General features: G+C 44.0%; 2 protein-coding genes across 5 annotated transcripts in view; both read right to left on the reverse strand.

Annotated features, from left to right (window-relative positions):
* Nucleotides 1-6,606, reverse strand: part of LOC118654300 (phosphatidylinositol-binding clathrin assembly protein-like) — a 35,455-nt gene extending 28,849 nt beyond the window's left edge. The window contains exons 1-2 of the mRNA XM_036305623.1: nucleotides 6,528-6,606; nucleotides 2,982-3,124 (exon numbers count right to left, since the gene is read on the reverse strand). Of these exons, the coding sequence (XP_036161516.1) occupies nucleotides 2,982-3,124; nucleotides 6,528-6,606 (222 nt within the window). The remainder of the gene's footprint in view (nucleotides 1-2,981; nucleotides 3,125-6,527) is intronic.
* Nucleotides 6,607-13,357: 6,751 nt separating this feature from the next.
* Nucleotides 13,358-25,003, reverse strand: part of BRCC3 (BRCA1/BRCA2-containing complex subunit 3) — a 48,337-nt gene continuing 36,691 nt past the window's right edge. For 3 of the 4 annotated variants that reach the window (XM_036305414.1, XM_036305412.1, XM_036305415.1), the window contains one exon: nucleotides 13,358-14,810. The gene's annotated coding sequence lies outside the window, so the exon portion shown is untranslated. Of the gene's footprint in view, nucleotides 14,811-18,225; nucleotides 18,322-25,003 lie in introns of those variants that run through there. The other variant, XM_036305413.1, reaches the window with a different exon arrangement.

Below are 25,003 nucleotides of genomic sequence, written 5' to 3' on the forward strand. Positions count from 1 at the left end.
TGCCAGCAGCACAAGCCTTGGCCGGCCTTAGTTACCTGAGCCTTGGGCAGCCCTGGGCGGCTGGGCAGCTGCCATCCGAGGCTTGCCTGCGCCTCAGGCTGACCCTGGGCGGCTGGGCAGCCGCCATCTAAGGCTTGCCTGTGCCTTGGGTGTCGGCTGGACAGCTGCCATCCAAGGCTTGCCTGCGCCTTGGGCTGGCCCTGGGCGGCTGGGCGGCTGAGGGGACTGGGGGACTCCAGGGGCAGATGTGCAGAGCAGCTGGACCCGCCTAGGGGCGGGCCCGGCCTTGCTGCATGCCTGCTGCCCCCGTGGGGCTGAGAGGACTGGGTGCCGCCATCATTAAGGGTGTGGCAGTCAATTAGTATATTCCCTTTATTGGCTGTGGGCGCTGCCATCTTTGTGAGGGCCTGATGTTCAATTAGCATATTCCTTCTTTATTAGATAGGATATGCTATGAGTAGTGGGCTTGCTGGGTTGCTGGGCATTTTCAGTTTTACTAAACATGTCTCAATGCTTTCCTTTGACAGTGATAAACTGCAACAACTAATATTTACATGTCATCTAACATTTTCTTAAGGTCTTCACAACTCTTGATGCTGCCATGCATTTTCAATTTTGCTTTTCTGAGCATGTTCTCTGATGGTTATCAGCCATTCTGGTTTCCTTTTCTATAAATTCTGTTCGTTTTTTTGTTCATTATTGCATTGTACTGCCCTTTTCTTATGGATAATGCATTCTGAATATCAATCTTTTGTCTGTAATATATAAAATCTTATTCCAACTTTATGGTGTCTTCCCTACTAAAAGGTCATCACCATATTCTCCTACATTTTCTTTGATTTTAAAATTTAGGGTTTTGCATATATAGATATTTCCTTCATGTGGAATTTATTTTGGTATAAGGATTAAAATAAAGATCTCATTCTATTTTCTCTATATGAATGTTACTTGTACCAAAGACTTTATTTTAAATTCCATACATTCCCCCAAGCTCCCATACAAGCAGAGTTCTACTTCTGAGCTCTCTCTACTGAGTTCCATTTATAAAAATGCTCTATTTTTATCAACACCATATTATGCAATTACTGTTGCTTTATAATAAGTTTCAAAATCCAGGAAATTTCTAAATCCTAATTTTTTTTAAAAAAATTTTTAATGACTTCAGAGAGGAAGGGAAAGGGAGAGAGAGAAAAACATCAATGATGAGAGAGAATCATTGATTGGCTGCCCCCTGCACACCCTACACAGGGGATTGAGCCCGCAACCCAGGCATGTACCCTTGACTGGAATCGAACCTGGGACCCTTCAGTCCGCAGGCCGATGCTCTGTCCACTGAGCCAAACCAGATGGGGCTAAATCCTAATTTTTTAATGCAAAGCTTACTGAGATAAAATGTTAATTTGAAGTAGAAAATAATTTGTTATAGAACACTTCAGTTGTTCTATAAAATACAAAGAGTGTTGTATGTGAGGTGGACAGGTGATGTAATATACTCAGGTATCGAGTTTCTCCTGGTAAAGTAAAGCAGTTAGGTAGAAATACATTTATTAAAAAAATCTTTATTGTTGAAAGTATTACATATGTCCCTTTTTCCCCTCATTGATTCCCTCTAACCCACCCCCACCCGGCTCCAGGCCTTTACCACCCTATTGTCTGTGTCCATGGGCTATGCATATATGCATACAAGTTCTTTGGTTGCTCTCTTCTCACCCACTCCTACCTTCCCTCTGAGATTCCGCAGTCTGTTCTATGCTTCTACATCTCTGGATCTATTTTGTTCATCAGTTTATTTTGTTCTTTAGATTCCACATATGAGTGATTTCATGTGAAACTTGTCTTTCTCTGACTGGCTTATTTTGCTTAGCATAATACTCTCCAGGTCCCTCCATGCTGTCTCAAAGGGTAAGAGATCCTGCATAGTATTCTATGGTATAAATGTACTATGGCTTTTTTTATCCACTAATCTAATGATGGGCATTTGGGCTGTTTCCAGATCTTAGCTATTGTAAATTATGCTGCTATGAACACAGGGGTGCATACATTCTTTCTGATTAGTGTTTTGGGATTCTTAGGATATATTCCTAAAAGTGGGATCAAATGGCAGTTCCATATTTAATTTTTTGAGGAAACTCCATATTGTTTTCATAGTGGCTGCACCAGTCTGCATTCCCACCAGCAGTGTACGAGGGTTCCCTTTTCTCCACATCCTTGCCAGCACTTGTTATTTGTTGATTTGTTGATGACAGGCATTCTGACAGGTGTGAGGTGATACCTCATTGTCGTTTTAATTTGCATCTCTCAGATGATCAGTGACTTTAAGCTATTTTCATATGCCTCTTGGCCATCTGTATGTCCCCTTTGTACAAATGTCTATTTAGGTCCTTGGCCCATTTTTTAATTCTTTGTCTTCCTTTTGTTAAGTTTCTTATATATTTTGGATATTAACCCTTTGTCAGATGTATAACAATACATCTTTAAGGGCTTTCTCTTTTTTGGTCTAAATCAGTGGTTCTCAACCTGTGGGTCGCGACCCCTTTGGCGGTCGAACGACCCTTTCACAGGGGTCGCCTAAGACCATCCTGCATATCAGATATTTACATGATGATTCATAACAGTAGCAACATTACAGTTATGAAGTAGCAACGAAAATAATTTTATGGTTGGGGTCACAACATGAGGAACTGTATTTAAAGGGCCAGAAAGTTGAGAACCACTGGTCTAAATCATCTAAAGAATTGAGTGAAATATCCAATCTATTGTCCACTTTTTTATCCAGTAGCTAAAGTAATAGTATGTACCTCAAATACTGATTACAAAGATAGTCATATGCAAAAAATGAAAAAAAATCAGTTTTTCTAATACCCACTGCTATTACTTCCCCTACTTGTCACAATTGAAAGTAAAAGGTGGTTAAGCCTTTGCCAAACCAAGAACGTTTCTGCAGTTGGAAAAGACTACCATTGTATAAACACCACACTCACCTCGTTTCCATGCACCATAAGGTGATGAACAGTAACCAGGGCTTTGAACACCACTACCCAGCTGCTGCTCTTCGCCTTCTGAGAAAGAACATCTGCCAGGCGTTTGACACCCATGTTTGATGCGTTAATGTAGTGCGTGAGATCTAAATCAGAAGACAGTGACAAGCATTACAATGCAGGCTGAGAACTAACTTTCAAAACCAAAATCGTTAGCTTTACTGGAAATCCAGATGCAATCAAACCTCAGAGAACAAAGGGAATACAGAACATTTTCTGCATTATAAGTATCAATTTGTAATGACATATTACATGACATTTAATGCCTGTCTATCCTATTGCTCTATATACTTGATGATGGTAGGGACTGTGTCCGATTTGGTCACCACTATATTCCCGAGACCCAGCACAGTCGTTGCTATCTAATGGGTTATGGTAAATAATTGTTAAGTGAATAGGACTCAAGAAGGTAAAGTAACAGCCCTAACTGGTTTGCCTCAGTGGATAGAGTGTCAGCCTGAGGACCAAAGGGTCCCGGGTTTGATTCCGGTCAAGGGCACATGCCTGGGTTGCGGGCTCGATCTCCAGTAGGGGGGGTGCAGGAGGCAGCTGATCAATGATTCTCTCTTATCATTGATGTTTCTATCTCTCTCTTCCTCTCCCTTCCTCTCTGAAATCAATAAAAATATTTTTTTAAAAAAAGGTAAGTAACGGACATACAAATACTTAAGTCGCAGGGCTGGGCTTTGGAATCAGGTTTGTTTGACCTCGGACACCAAGACATTAATCATTACGTCATACTGCCTCTTTTTTTAAATATATATATTATTAAATATATATTTAATATATATTATTAAATAAAATATATAGATTATTTCAGAGAGGAATAAACAGATAGAAACACCAATTGTAAAAAAAGAAAAAGAAACATCAAGTATAAGAAGGAATCACTGATTGGCTGCCTCCTACATGTTGGACTGAGCCCGCAACCCAGGCATGTGCCCCCAACTGGGAGAGAACCTGGGACCCTTCAGTTCTCTCCACTGAGCAAAACAGGCTAGGGCCATACTGCCTCTCTTAAGGAAAGTGTCATACCATGAAGGTTCATGGCAGTGTCTTTGCAGTGTCTGTAGTGTCACTTTACATCTGACCTTTTATTTTTTTAATTATTACCCGAGGGTATTTTTCCATTGATTTTTTGGGGAGAGTAGAAGAGAGAGGGAGAGGGAAAGACAGAGAAACATCATGTGAGAGGCCACCCATGATCGCACCCCCCACCTCAATAGGGGGCAGGGCTGGCCAGCCAACTTCCTGCAGTCCCTCCCCTCGCTGGCCACGCCCCTGATGGCCCCACCACCCTGATCGGCCTGTAGCCCTTCCCCCTGGCCAACCCCGCCCCTGACCCCCACCCCACCTCAATAGGGGGCGGGGGGGGGGGGTGCGGGCTGGCCAACCTCCTGCAGCCCCTCCCCCAGCCAGCCACGCCCACCATGGGCCCTCACCCCCATGATCAGCTTGCAGCCCCTCCCCCAGGCCAGCCTCCCCACACCAATAGGGGGCGGGGCTGGCCGGCCAACCTCCTGCAGCCCCTTCATCTGGCTGCCCCACCCCTGGCCACACACCCCCACCTCAGTGGCGGGTGGGGCTGGCCAGTCAACCTCCTGCAGCCCCTCCCCCTGGCCGCCCCACCCCTAGTCACACCCCCTCCTCAATGGCGGGTGGGGCTGGCCAGTCAACCTCCTGCAGCCCCTCCCTCTGAAGGCCCCACCCCTGGTCACACCCCCCACCTCAATGGGGGGCGGGGCCAGCCAGCCAACCTCCTGCAGCCCCTCCCCCTGAAGGCCCCACCCCTGGTCACACCCCCCACCTCAATGGAGGGCGGGGCCAGCCAGCCAACCTCTTGCAGCTCCCCCCCCCAGATCAGCCCCTCACCCCAATAAGGGGTAGGGCCGGCCAGCCAAGGACCCATGGCCCCTCTCCCAGGCCGCTGGCCCCCAATCGGCCCCCCAACCCCAATCATGGCGGGCCCTTTCCCCAGCCAGCCCGGCCCTGATGGGGTCCTGACCAGGGGGGTGGCAGCTCCCGCCATCTCCTCCTCCCAACAGGCCCAGCCCGGATCCTCCCCGATTGGGCCAGGCTGGCTGGCAGGACCCCACTCATACACAAATTCCTGAAATGGGCCTCTAGTATATATATAAAGAAAATTAACTTGTTTCACTTAGTGAACTGTTAGTTGCTGTGATACATGTACATTGTCATGAGGATCAGATAACATTTCAGAAGGCAAATACATATTAAGTCAATGGAGTTTTAAAGGAAAATACCAAAAATACCAAAATAAGAGGTGATCAAAAGAATGAGTCAGTTATGAAGGTTTTAAAAGCAGTAGGATTTATGTATATAGCCAACAGCACATATTTATAAAGTCCCTACTCACAATGGACTCAAACAATAGGGAGTGGGGAGATCTCTTCTGTCTTTGAGCAAAAGCTAACTGTAAGAATCAAAATTCTTTCCCCTGGAAACATTCACAGGGAACACAAAAAAGGTTGCCATGGAAACCCTAAAGCCTATTCATGAAACTTAAATTAGGATTGCCTATGGGAAGATCTGCTTTTTTTCAAAACTTTTTCAACTTTATTGTTGAGAGTATTACAAATGTCTCCTTCTTTCCCCCTCCCATTTGACCTCCCCGGGCGCTCTCCCCAGGCCTTCCAGGCACCATTGTTTTTCCATGGGCTATGCATATACGCATATAAATTCTTTGTTTAATCTCTTCCCCCATCCCTTCTGAAATACATCAGTCTGTTACCTGTTTCAATGTCTCTGGATCTGTTTTGTAGTACATCAGTTTATCTTCATTAGATTCCACATAAAAGTAAGATTGTATCATACTTCTCTTTCTCTAACTGGTTTATTTTGCTTAGCATAATGCTCCCCAGGTCCCTCCATGCTGTCTCAAGGGGTAAGAGATCTTAATAGGTTTTTTAAAATTTATTTCAGAGAGAAGGGAGAGGGAGATAGAAACATCAATGATGAGACTCATTCATTGGTCAGCTGCCTCCCCACGGCGCGTACTAGGGGTGGAACCGGAAACCGAGGATGTGCCTGACAGGGAATCCAACCATGGCCTCCTGGTTCATGGGTGGATGCTCAACCACTGAGCCACAGCAACCTGGCAGGGAAGATCTGCTTGATAAACTTTTCCTCCCTTTATTTCAGAAGACCCACTGAATGTCATGGGGCCTGGGGTGGCCTTTGGAATTGAGACTTTTCGCAGAAGCCTGTGTTGTTATTCCCCCACCTCTTGTGCCCTAAGCTACTTGAATAACTTCTAGTTTGGAGTTTAAAAGTCCAGTAGTTCTCTTCTAGGCCCAATCAAAGGTGACCAGTCCTACAGCAGCGAGGAGTGGGGAGCGGAAAGCCGGGAGGGGGAGGGGAGGGGAGTGGGGTACCACCCACCCGCCATTTAGAGGCCCTCAGATCACTAGACTTCCTACGCCTCCTCCTTCAGTTTGGTGAGTCGTCCCCACTGGACCTTCTACTCACCATCTAGGTGTCTCGAGTCTGGTTCCACGAGCTCATCCTTGGTCGCTTCGAGGGCAGCCTTGGACACAGATGACCCCATGTGTGCGTCGTAGACGGCCGGCCACGAGGGCGATGGCTGCTGAAGTGTGGCTCCTCCTCTTCCTGTCGGCCGACTGAGCGGCGGCGGCGGCGGCGGCGGGCCGGACTGAGCGACGGACCACACCCCCTGGCAACGGGTGAGGCCCCTACTGTGACGAAAGAAAGGCCTGACCTGCAGTCAGCTTGCACCTTGGTGACCTTTTCACAGACCCTGAGGCAGACCTGCTGCCTTATGACGTGGGATTTTTCAAATGTGAGGCGGGAGACATGTTTCTGCAGGGAAACTGGGAAAGATGGCCGTGGGTCCCAGAACGAGGCCTAGGGCGGGGCAGCTCCTGAGAGGCCACCGTAGAACCTTTGCTTACTTAGTAGACACTCAAAACACAATCAACAACACCATGGAATGAATAGGATGACGAAGGGGGATATTGGGGGGGGGGGGAACCAGGAAAGCTCTGGAAGTGGCCACGTGATAGTACTTAGGGAATCCTTTGTGAGGGAGGCTTCGATCACACATTATGGGAGCTATATCCTGCCTGAGGTGATGTCCTCATTCAGCATCAGATATACCAGTCCTTACAGTTTGTTTAACAGTATTCCTTTGTTATCCTTTGAATGCCTGCGTAATCAGTAGTGATGTTACTTCTGAGGTTCTTGATATTGGGAATATTTAAGTCGTCTCATTTTTATCTTGATAGATCTGGCCAGAAAGTTATCAATTTTATTGATCATCTCCCTTTAGGTTTCGTTGATTTTTCTCTATAGTCTGTCTAATATTCCATTTATTTCTCTTCTTATCTATATTATTCTCTGTCTTCTGCTTGCTTTCACTTTCTTTTGCTCTTTATTTTCAGGTTTCTTAAGGTAGGATAGCTGACTGACTTAAGATTCTTGTCTTTTAATAATATACGCATTTAGAGTTAAGCACTGCTTTTGTTGCAAAGAACATATTTCTGATGATTTCAGTGAATTAAAACTTGTTATTTTGTGGCACAAAATATGCTCTATCAAGGTAAATGTTCTGAGTAAAATTTTCTTGAAAATATTCTAGTTTTATATACTTGGCCAGCATACATACAAAATTGCAAATACTAAATGTAACGATGACCTTTAAATTCTTTATTTTGTACATATGTTGGAAGTGTGAATTTTTCATCTATAAGAAATTGTATTGAAGTGTTCAGTTCACCTTCTTACACAAAGTTATGCCTACCCTGGTTTGAACATGAAATGTATGTGTTCAGAAAAAATTCAAAAAAAGTAAATTGTTTTTCAATTACAGTTTACTTGCAATATTATTTTATATCGATTTTGGGTGTACAGATTAGTGGTTAGGCAATCATACACTTTACATAGGTTTCCCCTTAATACTTCCAGTATCCAACTGGTACCATACAAAGTTATCACAATATTACTGACAACATTCCCTATGCTTTACTTTATTTATTTATTTATTTATTTATTTATTTATTTATTAAATTATTAAATTTTATAAGTATTACAATTAGTAGTACATATGTCTCCTTTTTTTTCCCCATTGACCTTCCCCTGGCCTCCCCTACCCCCGCCCCTAACCCCACCCCCCATCCTCCGGCCCCCCACCACCGCACATGCCCTCAACCCCCTCCCAGTGTCTTGCGTCCATTGGTTATGCTTATATGCATGCATACAAGTCCTTTGGTTTATCTCTTACCTCCCCCCACAACCCTCCCCGGCTTTCCTGCTGTAGTTTGACAGTCTGTTCGATGCTTCTCTGCCTCTGTATCTATTTTTGTTCATTAGTTTATAATGGTCTTTATTATCCATAAATGGGTGAGATCATGTGGTATTTTTTCTTTTTCTTTCACTGACTGGCTTATTTCACTTAGCATGATGCTCTCCAGTTTCATCCATGCTGTGGCAAATGGTAAGAATTCCTTCACTACTTTATTTATTTTTAAATATATTTTTATGGATTTCAGAGAGGAAGGAAGAGGGAGAGATAGAAACATCAATGATGAGAAGGAATCATTGATCGGCTGCCTTCTACATGCCTCCTACTGGGGATTGAGCCTAAAACCTGGCTATGTGCCCTGACCAGGAATCCAACTGTGACTTCCTGGTACATAGGTCAACGCTCCACCATTGAGACATGCTGGTTGGGCCCCTATGCTTTACTTTCTTTTTTAAAAATTTTAACTTATTTTTTAATTAATTTATTTTTTACAATATACAAAATAAATCTATTACCAGATTATAGATACAAAATAGCCATTTACATGCAACAAACATTAATATTTCAAAAAAAACGATTTTAGCTGTAACCAGTTTGGCTCAGTGGATAGAGCGTCGGCCTGTGGACTGAAGGGTCCAGGGTTTGATTCAGGTCAAGGGCACATACCTTGGTTACGGGCACATACCCAGTAGGGAGTGTGCAGGAGGCAGCTGATCGATGTTTCTCTCTCATCAATGTTTCTAACTGTCTATCCCTCTCCCTTCCTCTCTGTAAAAAATCAATAAAATATATTTTTTTAAAAAGAAAAATGATTAAATACAATAATGTTACATGCAATAATATTAATATTTTAAGAAAAACAATTTTAAATATAATAACATTACCTGCAATAAACATTACTATTTTAAGAAAAAAGATTTTAAATATAATACCAAAACTGTACTAACATAGTATAATATCACAAAAGTTGTAGGAAATATTAAAAATCTGCAAATAGCCCTGACCGGTTTGGCTCAGTAGATGGAGCGTCGGCCTGCGGACTAGGGGGTCCCAGGTTCGATTCTGGTCAGGGGCATGTGCCTTGGTTGCGGGCACATCCCCAGCGGAGGGCGTGCAGGAGGCAGCTGATGGATGTTTCTCTCTCATTGATGTTTATGGCTCTCTGTCCCTCGCCCTTCTTCTCTGTAAAATATCAATAAAATATATATTTTTAAAAATCTGCAAATAACAGGCTTATTTCTATTATATTCTAAATTTTTTTTCCTATGGCTCTATTTTTGTTCATCAGTTTATGTTGTTCATTATATTCCACAAATGAGTGAGATCATGTGGTATTTTTCTTTCTCTGACTGGCTTATTTCACTTAGCATAATGCTCTCCAGGTCCATCCATGCTGTTGCAAATAGTAAGAGTTCCTTCTTTTTTACAGCAGCGTAGTATTCCATTGTGTAGATGTACCACAGTTTTCTAATCCACTCATCCGCTTGCTGATGGGCACTTAGGCTGTTTCCAACATCTTAGCCATGGTGAATTGTGCTGCTATGAACATAGGGGTGCATACATCCTTTCTGATTGGTGTTTCTGGTTTCTTGGGATATATTCCTAGAAGTGGGATCACTGGGTCAAATGGGAGTTCCATTTTTAATTTTTTGAGGAAACTCCATACTGTGTTCCACAGTGGCTGCACCAGTCTGCATTCCCACTAGCAGTGCACGAGGGTTCCTTTTTCTCCACATTCTCGCCAGCACTTGTCGTTTGTTGATTTGTTGATGATAGCCATTCTGATAGGTGTAACATGGTCCCTCGTTGTTTTGATTTGCATCTCTCGGATGATTAGTGACTTTGAGCATCTTTTCATATCTCTTGGCCTTCTGTGTGTCCTCTTTTTAAAAGTGTCTATTTGGGTTCTTTGAGTATAGCCCTGGCTGGTGTAGCTTAGTTGTTGAGCATCACCCCATGCACCAAGAGGTTGCTTGTTCAATTCCACGTCAAGGCTGATGCCCAGGTTGCAAGTGTGATCCCCGCTGGAGGGCATGCAGGAGGCAGCTGATCGATGTTTCTTCTCTCTCTGTCTCCCGTCCTCTCTCTCTAAAATCAATAAAAAAAAATTTTAAATCCTCACCTGAGGATATTTTTCCATTGATTTTTCAGTGAGAGTGGAAGAGAGAGGGAAAGACAGAGAGATATATCAATGTGAGAGAAACACATCAATTAGTTGCCTCCTGCATGGGCCTGGGCCGGGGAGGAGCCTGCAACTGAGGTACGTGCCCTTGACTGGAATCGAACCCAGGACCGTTTGGTCTGCAGGCTAACGCTCTATCCACTGAGCCAAACAGGCTAGGGCAAAAAAAAATATTTGAAATAATAATTTTCTGAGTACAAATCTTTTATCTCATTGATTAAATATATTCCTAGGTATCCTATTTTATTTTTTTGAAGCTATTGTGAATATATTGTCTTCTTAGTTTCCCTTTCTGATAGTTCATTATTGGTGTATAAAAATGCAACCAATTTCTGGATATTTATTTTGTATCCTGCTACTTTACTGAATTTATTTATCAGTTCTAGTAGTTTTTGGTGGAAACTTTAGGATTCGCTATATACTGCATCATTATCATTTGCAAATAATGAGTTTTCCTTCTTCCTTTCCAATTTGGATGCCTTTTATTTCTTCTTCTTTCTGATAGCTGTGGACTTTCAGTTCTCTGTTGATAAGAGTGGTGAAAGTGAAAATCTCTGTCTTGCTGTGATCTTCCGGGAAATGCTTTTAGTTTTCCCCATTGAGTATGATAACTGTAGGATTGTAATATATGGCTTGTATTGAGATGCGTTCCCTCTGTTCCCACTTTGCTGAGCGTTTTTATCTTAATGGGTGCTGGATTTTATCAAATGCTTTTTCTGCACCAATTAATATGATCTGATAATAGGATTCTTATCACTCGTGATGTGTAATGTTGTTTTTGTTTTTTGTTTTTTTTAAAAATATATTTTATTGATTTTTTACAGAGAGGAAGGGAGAGAGATAGAGAGTTAGAAACATCGATGAGAGAGAATCATCGATCAGCTGCCTCCTGCACATCTCCCACTGGGGACACGCCCGCAACCCAGGCACATGCCCCTGACCGGAATCGAACCTGGGACCTCTCAGTCCGCAGGCCGACGCTCTATCCACTGAGCCAAACCGGTCTGGCACGTGATGTGTAATGTTAATTGATTTGGGGAGTATTGTACCAAACTTGCACCCCAGGAAAAAATTGCATCTGATCATAGTGTATGATCCTTTTTAATGCATTGCTAGATTCAGTATACTCCATATTTTGTTGAGGATTTTAACATCTATGTTTACCAGGTAGGGCCAAGTGGTGTTCACCAGATTGATACAGATTCAAACTCTGTGCCAGTACTGGGTCTGAGACCACTCAGCAAAAGTCCCGGGGTACACTAAGGCCAGCAACCACCCACCAGGTACACGCAGACCTTTTTGATGGGACAGGGTCTCAGGGAGTCAGCTAGGTGAAGCCAGCAGAGTTCATCAGACCCCAACAGACCAAAATTTGGCCATGTGAAGTTAGGGCTCTGCAGAGACATGGTGGTTTCAGTCAGGCATGTGAGGGAAAGATGGCCCTTGCCCTAGAGCAGTGGTTCTCAACCTTCTGGCCCTTTAAATACAGTTCCTCATGTTGTGACCCAACCATCAAATTATTTTCGTTGCTACTTCATAACTGTAATGTTGCTACTGTTATGAATCATAATGTAAATATCTGATATGCAGGATGGTCTTAGGCGACCCCTGTGAAAGAGTCGTTCGACTGCCAAAGGGGTCGCGACCCACAGGTTGAGAACCGCTGCCCTAGAGCCACACAACTTTCTCTCCTAGATTCTGCCTGGACCTACTCAAAAGCCTGAGCTCAGCAGGCAGGGACACCAGGAATCAGGAGGGTGGGGCTAGTGAGGGGGCGGGATGCAGGGCAGACTCGTGTGAAGTGGGGGAATGGCCCGTGCTCCAGAGCCACACAAATCAGTCTCTCCTGGATTCTGCCCAGACCACCCTACCTGGTAAAAGAAATAGACTTACAAGTCCAGGAAGTGCAGAGGGTCCTAAACAAGAGGAACCCAAATAGGCCCACACCGAAACATATCATAAAGAATCTTAAAAGCAATAAGAGAAAAGCAGTTAGTTACCTACAAGGGAGCACCCATAGGACTGTCAGCTGATTTCTCACCAGAAACTTTGCAGGCCAGAAGGGAGTGGCAAGAAATATTCAAAGTGATGAATAGCAAGGACCTACAACCAAGATTACTCTACCCGGCAAAGGTATCATTTAGAATTGAAGGTCAGATAAAGAGCTTCTCAGACAAGAAAAAGCTAAAGGAGTTCATCACTACCAAACCAGTATTACATGAAATGTTGAAGGGTATTCTTTAAGAAGAGGAAGAAGAAAAAGATAAAAAATATGAATAATAAAATAGCAATGAATATCTAGCTATTGACAACTGAATCTAAAAATAAAAATAAACAAACAAGGAATCTAATGAACAAAATAAACTGATGAATAAAATAGAACCAGAGGCATGGAAACATGGAACAGGCTGACAAATCTCAGAGGGAAGCAGAGGGTGGGTAGGAAGAGATTAACCAAAAAACATATGCATATATGCATTACCTATGGACACAAAGAATAGGGAGGGGTGGGGCAGGAACCAGGTGGAGGGGGATAATGGGGAGGAAAAAGGAGGACATCTGTAATGTTCTCAACAATAAAGATTAAAAACAAAAACCAGCCCTGACCGGTTTGGCTCAGTGGATAGAGTGTCGGCCTGTGGACTCAGGGGTTCTGGGTTCGATTCCGGTCAGGGGCATGTACCTCGGTTGCGGGCACATCCTCAGTGGGGGATGTGCAGGAGGCAGCTGATCGATGTTTCTCTCTCATCGATGTTTCTAATTCTCTGTCCCTCTCCCTTCCTCTCTGTAAAAAATCAATAAAATCTATTTAAAAACAAACAAAAAACCCCCACAAAAACCAAACCAACATATTGAAAATGGTATAATACTCTTTATTAGACTGCAGACTGTACCCAGTTTCACATGATACAATGGTACAATACTCCTTATCAGATTGCAGAACTTATTCAGATTTTACATGCATTCATTTGTGAGTATGTGTAGTTTTAGCACATATTTGAATTCATTTAATCAACACCACAATCATGACATAGAATTGTTCCATCACCACAAAGGAACTGATTGTGTTATCCCTTAATAGTCACACATATCCCATACCCCTCCAGTCCCTTCCTGGTCACCATTAATCTGTTCTTTGTTTCTATAATTTTGTCATTTCAAGAATGTTATATAAATCAATCATACCTATGTGACCTTTTGAGACTTTTTTAATTCATCATGATACCCTTAAGGTCCATTCAAGTTGTGTGTGTCAATAGTCTATTCCTATACATTGAATAGTAGTATTCCATAGTATGGATGGTTGGTTTAACCACTCAATTGGGGGACATCTGGGTTGCTTCCAGTTTTGAGCTATTACAAAGAAAGACACTAAGAAGATTTGTGTATAAGTTTTCTTGCCAACATAGTTTTTCATATCTCTGTAATAAATGTACATGAGTTCAACTGCTGGGTCATATGGTACATGTATGTTTAACTTTATTAAAATTTCATTTTTCATTTCTATCAGCCAAGGATGAGAAATCCAGTTTATATGTTCAACAGCATGATATTTTCAATATCTTTTCTTTTAAGCATTCTGATAAATGTGTAGAAATACATCATTGTGATTTTAATTTGCATTCTCTGATGACTAATTAAGTTCAACATCTTTCCATGTGCTTACTTGCTATCCATTTATCCTCTTTAGTGAAATTCATTTAGCCTATTCACATCTTTTGCAACTGGATTGTTTGTTTTTACTGTTATGTGTTCTAGATTGATCAGATATATGATTTGCAAGTAAGTCTCAATTTCTTCCTCTTAAATTTTTTCTGAAGCAAAAGTTTTTCATTTTGATGAAGTCCAATATATCAATTTCTCCTTTTAGGATTGTGCTTTGAGGGTGGAGGCTGAGAACTTGTTGCCTAGTCCAAGATCCTGAAGATTTTTCCATGATTTTATTTCTAAATTTTTTACATGTAAGTTCATGATATAGTTATGTTGATTTTTGTATAAGGTTTGCATTTTATGCCAAAGTTCATTTTTTGCCTTTGGGTGTCCAATTACTCCAGCATCAACTTGTGTTGGTGGTATAGTGGTGAGCATAGCTGCCTTCCAATTACTCCAGCATCATTTGTTAAAAAGAATATCCTTCCTTTACTGAATTGCTTTCATAACTTTGTCAAAATCAGTTGGGCATATACCTTACCATCTGATTACTCTTGTTTTATAGTAAGTCTTCAATCAAGTAATGTGAGTCTTCCCACTTTTTCTTCAAAATTGATTTAGCTTAATTAATTTTACACTTGGATATTTTCATTTTTTCCTATAGGGAGACAAAAAGAGGGAGAAGAACTGTGGCTGTGAGAAACTAGGGAAAATATAGCGTTTATACTGCATATGCCCTAGTGTAGTGGTTTTCAAACTTCAGCATGCCTTAGGGTCAGCTGGAGAGTTCATGACAATTTCTGGGCCCCACCCCTAGAAATGAAGTTTGACCTCCAAGTAATTCTGGTGCAGGTGGTTCTGGACTATACTTTGAAACATGAAAAACAATAACCTAAGAAGAAATAAGAAACAAAACAAAAAACAACACTTTGTTGTTGTTGGGATTAGGGCTCTTTTTGTTTACTTTCTACCTCCTCCAGGAAGTTCCCCCTTTTATTTCCAGTATGCAATAGGCTTGGCTCTTTTCTGAAGACCACATTTGTGGTTACATAAGAATAATGTAACAGAACATTTTTAAAAAATATATTTTATTGATTTCAGAGAGGAAGGGAAAGGGAGAGACAGAAACATCAATGATGAGAGAGAATCATTGATCAGCTGCCTCCTGCACACCCCACACTGGGGATGGAGCCCTCAACCCAGGCATGTGCCCTTGACCAGATCGAACCTAGGACCCTTCAGTCCACAGGCTGATGCTGTACCCACTGAGCCAAACAGGTTAGGGTGCAACAGAACATTTTAAAGTATCGTTTTTGTTATCTCCTAAATCCTAAATATTTCTGGAAAAACACATTTATATTATAACTAGAGGCCCAGTGCAATTCATGCACCGGTGAGGTCCCTCAGCTTGGCCTGCGTCCTCTTGCAATCCAGTACCATTCAGGGGATGTTGGAGAGCCGGTTTTGACCTGATCCCCACAGGCCAGGCCAAGGAACCCCACTGGTGCACGAATTTGTGCAATGGGCCTCTAGCCTATAATAATAAAAGCGTAATATGCATATCAACCGAACAACCAAACAGCAGAACGACTGTCAGGATGAACTTCTGGACGACCACGCTATGACATGCACTGGCGCCAGGCCAGCCAAGGAGAGTGCAAAGCAATTAGTCGGGGTGGCCCGCCATTGCCCCATGATCGCCCCGCAGAGGGAGGTCCAGGCCACCTTCTGTGGGGTGATCGATGGGGGGGCTCCAAAATCGATCTCCCTAAAGAGGGAGGCCCAGGCCACCGGCCGGCGGGGAGATCAATTGGGGGGGGGGGGGCTGCGATTGCCCCAAAGGGCCTCCCTTTGCTGGGCGATTGATCTGGGGGCCCTGCAATGGATCACCCCAAAGAAGGAGGCCCAGGCTACCTGGCCCTCTGTGCAGAGATCGATCGCAGAGCCCTGGCCAGGTGGGCGGGGCCTCCCTCTGCTGGGCAATCAATCTGGGGGCCCTGTGATCGACCGCCAGATTCATCAGTCTGTTCCACGTTCCCATGCCTGTGGTTTCTGCTTCTGCGTTGAGCGTCTGCCCCGATGGTTAGTGCGTGTCATAGCTACCAGCCAGTTGGCCAGTCACTTAGGCTTTTGTATATAGACTAGAGGCCCAGTTCACAAAAATTTGTGCACTCCGGGGGAAGGGGGTCACTCAGCCTGGCCTGTGCCCTCTCGCAGTCTGGGACCCCTCGGGAGATAACGCCCTGCTGGCTTAGGCCTGCTCCCGGGTGGCAGAGGGCAGGCCCAATCCCTAGGTGCAGCCCCTGGTCGGGCTCAGAGCAGGGCTGACTGGGGAGTTGGGGCGCCACCCCCTGTCATGCACAGAGCAGGGCGGATCGGGAGGTTGCGATGCTACCCTCAGTCATGCTCAGGGTAGGGCCAATTGGAGGGTTGGGGCACCGCCCCGTCACACTCAAGGCAGAGTCGATGGGGAGGTTGTGGCGCCACCCCCTTTCACACACAGAGCAGGGCCCATCGGGGGTTGGGCTCCTTACCCTGTCACGCATGGAGCAGGGTCGATCAGGGGGTTGGGGAGCTCCCCCCTGTCACGCACAGAGCAGGGCCCATCAGGGGGTTGGGGAGCTCCCCCCTGTCACGCACAGAGCAGGGCCCATCAGGGGGTTGGGGAGCTCCCCCCTGTCACACACACAGCAGGGCCCATCAGGGGGTTGAGGAGCTCCCCCCTGTCACACACAGAGCAGGGCTGATGGGGAGGTTATGGCTCTACCCCAGCACACACAGAGCAGGACCCGTGGGGGGGGGGGGTTGTGGCGCCGCCCTCTATCACGCACAGAGCAGGGCCGATCAGGGGGTTGGGGCACCGCCACTCTCACACTCAGGGCAGGGCTGATGGGGAAGTTATGGCTCTACCCTGTCACACACAGAGCAGGGCCTGTGGGGGGGGGGGACGCGGGTTGGGGTGCCGCACCCTGTCACACACAGAGCCTCAGGGCGATCAGAGGTTGGGGTGCTCCCCCGTATCAGGCACAGAGCAGGGCTGATCAGGAGGTTGGGGCGCCTTCCCCTGTCACAAACAGAGCAGGGCGGATAGGGAGGTTGTGGCCCCGCCCCCTGTCACACACAGAGCCGCAGGGCGGTCAGGGGGTTTGGGTGCTGCCCCCTGTCACGCTGATCCCGGTGCTGGGAGGCCTCTCGGCTCCGCTGATCCCGGTGCTGGGAGGCATATTACCCTTTTACTATATAGAATAGAGGCCTGGTGCATGGGTGGGGGCTGGCTGGTTTGCCCTGAAGGGTGTCCTGGATCAGGGTGGGGGTCCCCACTGGGGTGCCTGGCCAGCCTGGGTGAGGGGATGATGGCTGTTTGCAGCTGGTCACACACCCTTCAGGGTGGGGGTCCCCACTGGGGTGCCTGGCCAGTCTGGGTGAGGGGCTGAGGGCTGTTTTCAGACTGGTGGGTGACGGAAGCTCCCAACCGCTCCTTTTTTCTTTTTTCTTTTTTCTTTTATAATTCTGGGCCAGCTTTAGCTCTGAGGCTCCAGCTCTTAGGCCTCCGCTGCTGAAAGTAGGTATCTGGTTTGTTTCGGTTCAAAATAATGTATAACTCCAGCTCTGACTCCAGCTCTGAGATCCCAGCTCGCTGAAAGCTGGTTTCTGGGTATATTTGTTAAAATGTTTCAAACTGCAGGCTCAGAGGCCTGCAGTGGCAGGCGGGGAACGTTGGTTTCCTCCATCACTGAAGCGAGCAAGCCTCATGTTAGTTTCAAGCTGCCTGGCTGCCTGCCGCCATCTTGGCTGGCAGTTAATTTGCATATCTCCCTGATTAGCCAATGGGAAGGGTAGCGGTCGTATGCCATGTTTCTCTTTTATTAGATAGGATAGATGGAAATTCTTAGGTAAATAGAATCTGCTTGATACAATTTTACTTCAAATATGCTAAAACTCATCTATTGGGTTAGAAAGACACCAATGTAGACTCCACTTTGATAGGTATCTCAGAATACATATTTCAATTAAATCCTGCACTAAGAAAAAAAAAAGAATACATATTTCAGAGATCAAGAAGAAAGACATAATCCTTGTGTACTTGTTTACTTGTGCAACATCATAACTACAAAACTCAAACATTAAATACTATTCTTCCTTCAACTTGTTCTAGGGAGTGAGTGTATCTGAAAATGAAAACAAATATTTCCAAGTTAAACAAGGAGAAAATAAGCATTTAAAATATATCCCTCAGATACCCAGGGAGTGGGAAATGGCGACCAGCAGGAAGGTAGGGAGGGAGAGAGTGTGAGAGCGCAAGGAAGTGATAGAGGAGTGTGTGGACGTGTGTAGTGTGTGTGTATGAGCTAGGGACAGTTAGATTCTGCAGGTCTTCTAAGGGGCTGCTAAACCGGGCAGTCTTAGGCGGCGGAGTCCCGCTCCCTGTGCGGACACTCCTGGGAGGCCAGCACAGGCACGGCGACCATGCCATCTAGGGAAACAGAGCTGCTGGAGACTAGGATCCTGGCCTTAGCACCACCCAGCCTGATCTCAGACGCATACCAGGACCCTGCAGCCACTGGGGACAGAGACCTGTGACCACAGCTACAGACCTGCGGACACCAAAAGTTCAGAAATCCCCGCGGCAGATCCGTGAGTAACAGAGCCCATCCCCCCTTCCCGCAGGCTTGCAGGCAGCGCCAGAGTAACTAACTGATAGAGCCACCCCTTGCTGGGGCCTCAGCGCTCCAGGAACTTTAGCCTGGAAGTGCACGAGCACCTTGGAACTGATCCCGCGTAGGGCCGGGTTCAGGAGTCCTGGGCTGGGAGCAAACGCGAGAACCCCAGGAACTGAGCCTACGCGCACTGCCGGCTTCTGAGCCCTGGGCTGGGAGCAAACACGCGAACCCCAGGAACTGATCCTATGCGCACTGCTGGCTTCTGAGCCCTGGGCTGGGAGCAAACGCGCGCGAACCCCAGGAACTGAGCCTACGCACACTGCCGGCTTCTGAGCCCTTGGCTGGGAGCAATTGCGCGAACACCGGGAATTTGTCCCACGTATCACAGGCCCAGGGACCCCGATTCTCTGGGCAGGAGGCAGCACCAAGCACCAGTGACTTGACTGTGTTTCTTATCACCTGCGCCTGAGATCCTGATTTCCTGTGCATTCATACTAAGAGCCAGTGACTCCAATTCCTGGTGCAAGGGCACACAGGGATCCTAATTCTCAAGGCAAGGTCGCGCGAAGCAACAGAGACTCTGATACTGGATTCTTGGGGAACTGTGACTCCTGGCGCACGCTAGGGGGCTCTGGTTTTCAACACGCTCCAGGGGGTTCTCTGTTTCAGCATGGTGCAGGCAGGGTCCCTGATTCTAAGGGCGTGTACGAGGCCACATTGAGCGCTGACAACACTGACTCTGAGCGAGCCTGGTTCCCACCAACCCACAACAACCACACATCTTAGTGTCAGAGCTCTTCAGTGACACTAGGGTGGTGGGAGGCTCCCACTGCACACGGCCCAGGCCCACACAACTCGACATTTGAACCATCAGGAGATAATCAGAATGAAGAGATGAAACAACACCCAGAGGAAAGACAATGAGGAGTCTCCAAGAAAGGAAATTAATGACGTTGAAGCATGCAACATGACAGAAAAAGAATTCAGAATAATGGTTGTACAATTCATTCACCGGATGGATGAGAAAATCAACAACCTATGCAAGAATCAGGAAGAAATGAAAAGTGATATAGCTACAATCAAAAACACCAAGGAAAGTTTCAACAGCAGACTAGAAGAAGCAGAGGACCGAATTAGTGAATTAGAAGATAAGGCAGAGAAACAAGCTCAATCTGAACAGCAACTGGAGAAAAAAATTAAAAAGCAGGAGGAGAGCCTAAGGGAGCTTTGGGACAACATGAAACGAAGTAACATACGCATAATAGGGCTGCAAGAAGGACAAGAAGAGCAGCAAGGATTAGAAAATCTATTTGAAGAAATAATGTCAGAAAACTTCCCAGATATGGGGAAGAAAAAAGTTACACAAGTACAGAGAGTCCCAGGCAAGATGAACCCCAAAAGACCCACACCAAGACACGTCATAATAACGATGGCAAATGTACAAGACAAAGACAAAATCTTAAAGGCTGCAAGAGAGAAACAGAGAGTTACCTACAAAGGATCCCCCATCAGATTATCAAATGATTTCTCAACAGAAACACATCAGGCCAGAAAAGAATGGACAGAAATTTACAAAGTGATGCAAAGCAAAGGACTGAATCCAAGAATACTCTTTCCAGCAAGGCTATCATTCAAAATTGAAGGGGAAATAAGAAGCTTCACAGACAAAAAAAGGCTAAGGGAGTTTATCACCACCAAGCCAGCAATGCAAGAAATGCTAAAGGGACTGGTGTAAAAAGAAGAACTAAAAAGCCCAGAAAGAAAACAGCCACACAAAAAAATAGAAATGGCTACAAACAAGTACCTTTCAATAATAACTTTAAACGTAAATGGACTAAATGGTCCAATCAAAAGACATCGAGTGGCTGAATGGATAAAAAAAACATGACCCATATATTTGCTGTCTACAAGAGACCCACCTCATTAGAAGGGACTCACACAGACTGAAAGTGAAGGGATGGAAAAATATCTTTCAGGCAAATGGAAATGAAAAAAAAGCTGGGGTAGCAATACTTATATCAGACAAAATAGACCTCAAAGTGAAGGCCATAACAAGAGATAAGAAAGGCCAATTCATAATACTAAAGGGATCAATACAACAAGAGGATATAACCCTGATAAACATATATGCACCCAATGCAGGAGCACCCACATACATAAGAAAACTCCTGGAAGATATCAGGGGAGAGATCGACAACAATACAATCATAGTAGGGGACTTTAATACACCACTGACATCACTGGATAAATCCGCTAGACAAAAACTCAGCAAAGAAACAGCAATCCTAAATGACTCACTAGATCAGATGGACTTAATTGACATCTTCAGAACACTTCACCCCAAAGCCACAAAATATACGTTCTTCTCAAGTGCTCATGGGACATCTTCAAAAACAGACCACATATTGGGTCACAAACAAAGTATCCCCAAATTCAAGAAGATTGAAATCATACCAAGCATCTTCTCAGATCACAAGGCCATAATATTAGAAATAAACTATAATAAAAACAACTCAAAATACTCAAACACTTGGAAGCTGAATAGCACGTTATTAAATATTGATTGGGTTACCAATGAGATCAAAGAAGAAATTAAAAACATCCTGGAAACTAATGACAATGAAAACACAACAATCCAAAACCTTTGGGACGCAATGAAAGCAGTCCTGAGAGGGAAGTTTATAGCTCTACAGGCCTATCTCAACAAACAAGAAAAAATGGTAGTAAATCATCTAAATCTACAGCTCAAAGAATTAGAAAGAGAGCAACAAGAAAAGCCCAGAGTGAGCAGAAGGAAGGAGATAATAAAGATTAGAGCAGAAATAAATGACATAGAGACCAAAAATAAATACAGAAAATCAATGAAACAAAGAGCTGGTTCTTTGAAAGGATAAACAAGATTGACAAACCTCTAGCCAGGCTCACCAAGAAGCAAAGAGAAAGGACCCAAATCAACAAAATCAGAAATGATAGAGGCGAAATAACAACATATCCCACAGAAATACAAATGATTGTTAAAAAATACTATGGACAACTCTACTCCAACAAACGAGACAACCTGGAGGAAATGGACATATTCCTAGAAAAATACAACATTCCAAAACTTAATCAGGAAGAATCTAAAAATCTCAATAGGCCAATAACTATGGAAGAAATTGAAGCAGTCATCAAAAAGCTTCCAGCAAACAAAAGCCCAGGACCAGATGGCTTCACAGGGGAGTTTTACCAAACATTCAAGGAAGAACTAAAACCTATCCTCCTCAGACTACTACAAAAAATCCAAGAGGAAGGAACACTTCCAAGCTCATTCTATGAAGCCAGCATCACCCTAATACCAAAACCAGGTAAAGACAACACAATGAAAGGGAATTATAGGCCAATATCCCTCATGAACATAGATGCCAAAATCCTCAACAAAATCTTAGCAAATCGGATCCAGCAGTACATCAGAAAGATCATACACCACGACCAAGTAGGATTTATCCCAGGGAAGCAAAGATGGTACAATATCCGCAAATCAATAAACGTGATACATCACATAAACAAATTGAAAGAAAAAAACCACATAGTCATATCAATTGATGCAGAAAAAGCGTTTGACAAAATTCAACACCCATTTTTGATAAAAACTCTCAGCAAGGTGGGAATTGAAGGATCATACCTCAACATAATAAAAGCCATATATGACAGGCCCACAGCCAACATCATACTCAATGGACAAAAACTAACACCATTTGCCCTAAGAACAGGAACAAGACAGGGATGCCCACTCTCACCACTCCTGTTCGACATAGTACTGGAAGTATTAGCCATTGCAATGAGACAAGAAGAAGAAATAAAAGGCATCCAAATTGGAAAAGAAGAAGTAAAACTGTCCTTATTTGCAGATGACATGATATACTTAAAAAACCCTAAAGACTCCATCAATAAACTATTAGACTTAATAAAAGAATTCGGCAATGTAGCAGGATACAAAATTAACGCCAAGAAATCTATGGCATTTCTATACACCAATAGTGAATGTGCAGAAAGAGAGACTAAAAAAGCAATCCCATTTACCATCGCACCAAAAAAATTAAGCTACCTAGGAATAAACTTAACTGAAGAGGTAAAAGACCTCTACTCAGAAAACTACAGGACGTTGAAAAAAGAGATAGAGGAAGACATAAAGAGATGGAAGAACATACCATGTTCTTGGATTGGTAGAATCAACATCATTAAAATGTCCATACTGCCCAAAGCAATCTATAAATTCAACGCACTTCCCATTAAAATACCAATGGCATATTTCATAGACCTAGAACGTACTCTCCAAAAATTCATCTGGAATAAAAAACGACCCCGAATAGCTACAGCGATCCTGAGAAAGAACAAAGTAGGTGGGATCTCAATACCAGATATCAAGCTGTATTACAAAGCCACTGTTCTCAAAACTGCCTGGTACTGGCACAAGAACAGACATATAGATCAATGGAATAGAATAGAGAGCCCAGAAATCGGCCCCAACCAATACGCTCAATTAATATTTGACAAAGGAGGCAAGAACATACAATGGAGTCAAGACAGTCTCTTCAATAAATGGTGTTGGGAAAATTGGACAGATACATGCAAGAAAATGAAACTAGACCACCAACTTACACCATACACAAAAATAAACTCAAAATGGATAAAGGACTTAAATATATGACGGGAAACCATACAAATACTAGAAGAATCCAAAGGCAACAAAATCTCAGACATATGCCGAAGCAATTTCTTCACCGATACAGCTCCTAGGGCATTGGAAACTAAAGAGAAAATAAACAAATGGGACTACATCAAAATAAAAAGCTTCTGCACAGCAAAAGAAACCATCAACAAAACAACAAGAAAACCCACTGCATGGGAAAACATATTTGCCAATGTCATATCTGATAAGGGCCTAATCTCCAAAATTTATAGGGAGCTACAACTTAACAAAAGGAAGATAAACAATCCAATCAAAAAATGGGCAAAGGACCTCAATAGACACCTTTCAAAAGAGGACATTCAGAAAGCCAAGAGATATATGAAAACATGCTCAAAGTCACTAATCATCCAAGAGATGCAAATCAAAACAACAATGAGGTACCATCTCACACCTGTCAGACTGGCTATCATCAACAAATCAACAAACGACAAGTGCTGGAGAGGATGTGGAGAAAAAGGAACACTTGTGCACTGCTGCTGGGAATGCAGACTGGTGCAGCCACTATGGAAGACAGTATGGAGTTTCCTCAAAAAACTGAAAATGGAACTCCCATTTGACCCTGTGATCCCACTTCTAGGAATATATCCCAAGAAACCAGAAACACCAATCAGAAAGGATATATGCACCGATATGTTCATAGCAGCACAATTCACCATAGCTAAGATCTGGAAACAGCCTAAGTGCCCATCAGTAGATGAATGGATTAGAAAACTGTGGTACATCTACATGATGGAATACTATGCTGCTGTAAAAAAGAAGGAACTCTTACCATTTGCAACAGCATGGATGGAACTGGAGAGCATTATGCTAAGTGAAATAAGCCAGTCAATGAAGGAAAAATACCACATGATCTCTCTCATTTCTGGATAACAAGACCATTATAAACTTATGAACAAAAATAGATACAGAGGCAGAGCTGCCTCGAACAGACTGTCAAACTACAGCAGGAAGGCCGGGGAGGGTGGGAGGGGAGGAGGGGGGTGGGTAAGAGATCAACCAAAGGACTTGTATGCATGTATATAAGCATAACCAATGGACATAAGACACTGGGGGGCAGGGGAGGCCAGGGGATTGTCATGGGCGGGGGGAAAAAAAGGAGACATATGTAATACTCTTTGTAATACTTTAAGCAAAAAAAAAAAAAAAATCCCTCAGACATGTTATTACAGGTTGTCCTTGCCAATACACCTACTACAGCCTTTTTCTTAAAATATATTTTATTGATTTTTTACAGAGAAGAAGGGAGAGGGATAGAGAGTTAGAAACATCGATGAGAGAGATCGATCAGCTGCCTCCTGCACGCCCCCCAGTGGGGATGTGCCCGCAACCAAGGAACATGCCCTTGACCGGAATCAAACCCGGGACCCTTGAGTCCGTAGGCTGATGCTCTATCCACTGAGCCAAACCGGTTCGGGTGAAAGGTTTTTTGAAAAGGCTGTAGCAGCGGAACCGGTTTGGCTC

This window comes from Myotis myotis, unplaced genomic scaffold, assembly GCF_014108235.1.
Source record: "Myotis myotis isolate mMyoMyo1 unplaced genomic scaffold, mMyoMyo1.p scaffold_m19_p_4, whole genome shotgun sequence".
Taxonomy (NCBI): Eukaryota; Metazoa; Chordata; class Mammalia; order Chiroptera; family Vespertilionidae; genus Myotis; species Myotis myotis.